The sequence below is a fragment of the Pteropus vampyrus genome, unplaced genomic scaffold (assembly GCF_000151845.1).
Source record: "Pteropus vampyrus isolate Shadow unplaced genomic scaffold, Pvam_2.0 Scaffold20, whole genome shotgun sequence".
Taxonomy (NCBI): domain Eukaryota; kingdom Metazoa; phylum Chordata; class Mammalia; order Chiroptera; family Pteropodidae; genus Pteropus; species Pteropus vampyrus.
Window position 1 is genome coordinate 1528142 of NW_011888801.1, and position 6679 is coordinate 1534820.

The 6679-nt window shown below is 44.3% G+C and overlaps 1 protein-coding gene across 13 annotated transcripts in view; it reads right to left on the bottom strand.

Annotated features, from left to right (window-relative positions):
• CAMK2G (calcium/calmodulin dependent protein kinase II gamma) overlaps positions 1-6679 on the bottom strand; it is a 55248-nt gene that overhangs the window by 11165 nt on the left and 37404 nt on the right. For 6 of the 13 annotated variants that reach the window (XM_011355279.2, XM_011355274.2, XM_023527917.1 and 3 more), the window contains one exon: positions 3-71. The exons of 4 other annotated variants lie outside the window; for them this stretch is intronic. In XM_011355279.2, coding sequence (XP_011353581.1) covers positions 3-71 — 69 coding nt within the window. The remainder of the gene's footprint in view (positions 1-2; positions 72-6679) is intronic. 3 more of the 13 variants (XM_023527923.1, XM_023527922.1, XM_023527918.1) reach the window with 1 other exon arrangement.

A 6679-nucleotide genomic window follows, 5' to 3' on the forward strand; every position in this document is an offset into this window, starting at 1 on the left:
ACCATGGCCGTCTGCAAGGGCGCGGGATCTTGGGCTGGGCTTACGAGACTGTTTTTGTTGTTGCTCTGTGGCTGAGACAAGAAAACAGATGGTTTAGTTCCTCTAGAGTCACCAAAGCAGCTCAGATTCGACTCCCAGACCTCCCTTTCCCCCTGGCCTGGCCTGGCCTGGAGGAGCTAGGCCTAAGGTGGCCTCCATAACACTATGCGGATGGGAGCAATGGTTGGAGAGATGACTGGAGGAGGGGAGTATTTGCAGGGGTCCAGAGACCTAGCTCTGGAGGTATCCTCAAGGTGGAACCAGCCCAAAGACTTGTTTTAAAGCATCTCTCCAGAAATCTCTGCTTATGCCAGCTGCCACACCACTGCATAATCATACTTCACCCAAAGAAATTCAGGATCTTCTCACTTTACAAAGGAAAAGAAGGGTAGTTTTTAGGGAAGCACAACAAAATTAAAAAACTCTGGGTTCCCTGTCTGGGAGCAGTCTCCTGTTGCCCTTTCAATTTGCCACTTGCATTTCCTTTCCCCTAAAACACCAGTTTGAAGCCTAATTTGAAAAGAAGAGGAACAAGAAGAGAAAGAAAACCTAGTCTAGGAGATGGTGTCTACTACAGAGGAAAGGGGTGGAATTCGGCTTTGGATACAAAATGCATCTACTGACTCCAGGGAGCAGAGAAAGGGCTGTGTTGATAACTCTTAGACTTGGTCAGCTGGGAGAAAGGGGAGAGGTGCGGAGAGTAGGGGGAAGGGAAAGGGGGAGGAGGGAAGGTGACTCCAGGTGGGGGCTGTGGCTACAGTCCCAGAACCCAGCCCTCAGGAAAGAGTAGGCTGCCCAGCAGGCCAACATTCCTAATAGCAGAGACCACCAGGATATCTCATCTTTCAAAACGTTACGGAGTGGCACAGCAAGGGAGGCTGAGGGGAGGATGGCAAGGAAGGAAGGAGGCCGACTGATTTCTAGGGCAGGGAGTCATATCAATGCTTTCTGCCTCTTACGATCCCCTAACCAATGAACTCAGTCTCACTGGGAGTCCCAGTTGAGCTGGTGGCCACCGAGAAGCAGCCTAATGCCTGAGAGTTCTTCAACAGGCGCAGAGACAAATGTGTGGTTATCATCTCTGCATAAGGCACAAATGAGGATACATACAGGACGCTATCGAGACTGTCCTCTTCTTCTAGCCTGAAGGCCTCTTTTATAGTCCCTTGGACCTGACCTGAGGCCATCCACCCCTAGCTTACTGTCAATGGGTAAGATACCCCCAAACCCAGGGGTAGGCATGAAACCTCAAGCTAGGAACCAAGTGCTTTGAGAGTCCATTTGACTCTGCAAGCTGGAGAAAAGAGGTCCCAGCAGTCAGGATGTGGGTCTAAACTCACGTGAGCTCTGTTCTCTTCCATTCCCACCAGGAAGGAACTCTTAACTCAGTTGCTGATACTGATCTCCCCTTTGGGGCTGATTGCATAAGGCTGTCTTGCCTGCAAAGCCCAGCTGAGACAAAGACCCTGGCATGATGCAAGGACTCCAGGGTGTTCGTAAAACCTGCCATATCTGTAGAGGGCTGGGATCTCACCCAGGTGGCCCGACCCCTAGCTTTAATAGATGATTTCATAATGATTCAGGCCGTTGTGTTCCTCTTGGTGCCCTGTGTCCCATGAGAAAGAAGATGCATTCTCTATTATCTTTCGGCCTGAGGGCTGGGTGAGAAGGAGGAAACACTCGCTCAGGAGGAGAGGCCCTGCTCACTGGGCCTACAACCAGCTCTCCTGCCCACCGTGAAGATGCCCATCGGCTGCCAGTCTGTGGGAAGTGGCTGTTTGTGCCCAGTGAGCAGGGCCTCTCCTCCTGAGCGACAGTGAGGGTCTCTTCCTGTGCTGGCCACCTGGCCCTGAGTCCCTGCCAGTTTCACTTCCTGCCCAGGGGCTGCTAGAAGCAGTCCAGGCTCTGAAGCAGGGAACGCCAGACTATAAATTCCAATGTCCACTTTTCAGGCCACTGGGGGACCTTGGACAATGGTCCCCGCCTGGCAGGACAGGCCACACCTGCCCACACAGCACAGACATGCAGTGAGGATGAGTGAAGCACACGCACATGGCAGAATGGGTTTGCGTGGCTGGCAGGCGGGCACAGGCAGCATGGAGTGAGCAGATGGGTGGGCAGGCAAGGCTCACCATTAGGTGCACGCTGGAACTCGACTTCCTTTTCTGGACACACCACAGCAAAAGGGAAAGAGAAGGGGAAAGAGGAAGTAAGAAGAGAAGCACAGAGACGCTATAGGTTAGTGCATCAGCGTGGGCTCTGCCTCAGGAGAAAGGAGCAGAAGATCTAGAGTCCAGCACCCGAAGGGTTAAAACAGCACCTAGACCACCAGGCATAGACCCTGGGAGAGGAAGAACTCCTCTGCTGTCAGGTTCATAACACAGATTTAATATATTCTGAGAGGTCTTGGTCTTGGTCTTGCTCAGAGAAAGTTTCTTGAGGAGATTAAGTCACAAGTCTATGAGGATAAGTAACATTTTGCTGCAAATTTACAGGTTTGGATTTATAAGGCCAGCTCACCTCTAAGGTTAACTCTTTTCTCTTATTACTAAGTCTGCCTGAAATTTGGATGAGCAGCTACCAGGTAAACAGCAAAGGGTACTCTAGGCCATCCTCAGATTAATAACATTTGACTTTTGAACGTAGACTTTTTTCGCTGCTCCCTTAAATTGCTTTTCAAATAAAGACGCTGAGCTTTTGAAAATCACCTGACAGTTAAATGTTGGCATTCCTTTTTTTGTTGCTATGGCCATGCTCATTTATAAGATTACAGCATTTTATTGCATTTTGCAATTAGTGGGAAATGGAAAAATAGGAGTGCTAGTGATTAAAAGTGCAGTGATCACAAAGACACAGAGATGTAAACTACAAGGAATGTTGAATGCAGTGATTCCTTGGCCTTAACCAGATGCTCATGGACTTTATGTTCAGATGTGAAACAAGAGCATAAAAATAAAGACCACATGGAACACTGAAAATATATCTCAGAAGGCTGTGTCGAAAAGGTGAAAGGTAATTAAGAATTTTACAATTAGCTTCCTGGGAGACAGAAGTCCCATGGACCATGTCTGTCTGCTGTCTGACTGTTGCAGTCATTTAACAATATCCAACAAGTACTTATTGAGGGCTATTCCAGGCACAGTAAACATGTCAGATAAATGCTCTTGCCCTCATGAGGCTGACATTACTTTAGAAGACATTTTCAGAAATGTCTTATATTCAAAAGGAGAGGACTACAAGTACTGCCTTACATTCATATACACTTTTCCCTTTATCCAACTACAGTGTTAACACTTTGAAGGAAGGTCCCTATCTAATTTATTTTGGTAATCTTTATGGTGTCTAACCTTAAGGTTAGCATACAATCAACAAATGTTTGCTGAGTTGTATTGGGTTTGCTGACTGGCTTTTCCCCAGGTAAAAGCAGAGCACAGGTTTCTAACTTGCCCAGAATCAGATCAGTGGAAACTCTGCAGGGGCACAGACCAGGCCATCTTGGTTCTTGTGATTTTCAGGGTCTTATCATCAAAGGCCACTGTAGGTCGCTTTTACCTGAATCTCGCCGTAGGCATAGCACTTTCAGCTGTCTGCATCACCTAATGAGGAATAAGTTACTTTCTCCTAGCTGGCTTTTTCCTAAACTGTCCTGCATGAAAACCCAAGATAATCCTTTTCTACTCAAGGGTTAGTTTCTACTGGGAGAGTGGACTTTTTTCAGTTCCTCTCTTCATCCTTCCAGGGTTTTGCCATCAGTCATGAACAGCTGGGATCCTTCTCAACCAGCACACTGTAGCACTATTTAAATACCAGATCACTGCTAAAGAACCATTATCTCACTTACATTTAACAATGAAATATTTAAAATTTTAAACCAGAAAAGGGTTCAACTCCTTTCCATACTTAAACAAATATTCAAACAGTATTAAGAAAATAACTATATCCTTTTTTCTTTCTTTCCTTTATTATTATTTTTAATATTGGACGGCCATTCTGGCCTTGGACTAACGTTTTCCTCAACTAGGGACCTCTCGGGATCTGAGAGTTTACGGCCCCACAAGTGGCTCTGACTCTTTCATAGACACTGGGTCACTGGCATCCACATTCGAAGAAACCTAATGAGAATCTGAAGTCCCCAAATTCAAGAGCTCAGATTGATGCTGATATTTGAGCACCCTGTGACAGCTTCTGTTCGGTGAGAAGAAAACCGCCCGCCCTGTGGACTGCGAGCAGCAGGAGCTGGGGAGGGAGATGGGGTCTGAAAGATCCAAGATGCTGACAGCTCAGGATCTTCTGAGCCATTTCGCAGGCCTCTCTCATAACACAGGTTATCACCTTAACTTTCAAGAGGGCCCAGAAAAGGCAAACTCTGTCCATACACCTTGCTTTGCTTTCCCCTTTTGCTGCATTTTTATCCAACCACACCATTAATAGTTGTGTACTTGTGCCTGATTATAAAAGGATTGTAGCCACATTACAAGCAATTTGGAAATCAGAAGAGGGCAAAAATACCCAAAATTCTATCACTCTTGCCAGTCTTTTTCCTAACACAATTAAAATATATCATTATAAGCCATACACAAGTTTATACTTTACTTTTAAAATAAACAGCATTTTGACTTTTATTCTATCAAAATCTAGGTGAAAAACATACAAAATACAGAAAAAAAAGTATAAAAGTTTCCCAAATTCTCATCACCCAGTGAAGTTATTAACACTTAGTGGGTTTCCTTCCAGTTCATTTTCTATCCACATGTTAAATACTGAATAAAATCTACAAACACATTGTTTTTTTAAAAAAGAAATTTAGATGATAGCATAATATATACTGATTTATGTCCTACTGTTTCCGCTTAATATAAAACATTTCCATCCATTTCCCATATTGATTTAGTCATTATCTTATTGGCTTTTGAGATTGTCTCCAATATTTTCAGAGTTATAAATAATGTCATTTTGAACATCTTCCCGCTTTCAATTTTTCCATATTTTGAGTTATTTCTTTGGGATAAATTCCCAGAAGGAGAATTAAAGAATAAAAAAGGTAAGAATATTTTTACGGCTTTTGACACACAGGCTGTTTTACAAATTCATCATTCTGATTTATGCTACTATCATGAACGTAAGAGTCAAAGGCGGCCCTTCATGTCAATTTGCATTTTCTCTGACACTAGTGGGGCTAAATACCCACATCTGTGAACCTGTTTTACTTCTTTTTAGATAAGATTGTCTGTCAGTTCATACTCTTTGGCCATCATCAACTGGGTTTTAGGGGAGATTCCTATTTATTAAAGAAAGCTCTTTTGTATAAAAACAATACTCAATGCTCCCACCACACCTGCTGTGAATACGTTCCCCAACCTGTCTGTTTTTGGCCTTTTAATTGCGGTTGATCATTCTCTTCTTAAACAACTTGCATCTTAGCCGCTGGTCCCATTATATTCAAAGTCTCTTCTCAAGAATCAAACTCATTTACTGAGCACATATTATGTCAGACACTAGGCTAGGTTCCCCACATATGTTTTCATTTACAAAGTTTTCACTTAATTTATCTAATGATTCTGTTCACCTAGACCTCATCCCTCTTAATGTCCCTGGAAGGTCCGACACTGTGGCATACCTCGGTTCTTCCTTTACTCTTTGTTCTTTCTTCCATTTCCTTTGCTGATTCCTCTTCTTTTCCAGCCCCTTAACAACAAATAACCCCAATATTTTGCCTTTACCAGACTCTTAAACTTCATGTGTTTTGGATTCATATGGGGGAAGGAGAGTATTATTAAAATTCAGATTCTGCCTCCCACCCAAGGCTTTATAAATCTGAATTCCAGGTTGGACCCTGAAATCTGGATATTTTTAATTAGCTCCTCAGGCTAATCTTACATGGCTGCACCTAACACTTATCCTTGGGGCCAATATCTAGAAAACTCTACTAGAAACATGTTCCTCCTTAATGGCTTCTTCACTCATCGCTCACTACCATCTCGGCTATCGCTGCTTTATTGCAGGTACTATTTTGTGCAATCGCTCTTTGCTTCAGCCATACAGAAGATACTGAAGTTCCCAGAATCATCATGCTGTGTCAAACCTACATGTCCTCACATGTGCTGTTCTCTCTCTCTGCCTGGAATATCCTTCTTCCTTTCCCCTCCTTAACCTGACGAAATCCAACCTGCCCTTCAAACTCAGTTCATGGGCTATCTTCTTCAGAAAAATTTCTTGTCCTGGTTCAGAGGCTCACCTCTCTGCACCCCCGGCGCTGCCCTGAGCTTACCTCCCTACAAGACCTTAGCAGACAGCACTAGAACTAGTGGTTTCCCTGTCTCCCTTCCACTGTGAATGCTTAAAGAGTGGCTTATGTCGCTGCCTTCACAGCTGCTGAGGTACAGAATTGGCTGAGTGAATGGACTCAAGGGATTTAGTCATGCGAGTCTCCACCTGCACATCCAACGCTGACCTCCTCCCTGGGCTATACCAGGTACTTCACAGCATCTTTTAAAAAAAAACCTCTCCACCCAGATCTCCACCTGCCTCTCAAACTCAATGTGGTCAAAACGAAACTTCCTCTCCCCACCAAACTGGGCATTACTTCACAACTACTCCTGTTTCTAGCAGTGGCACCACCAACATACAAGGAATTTTGACA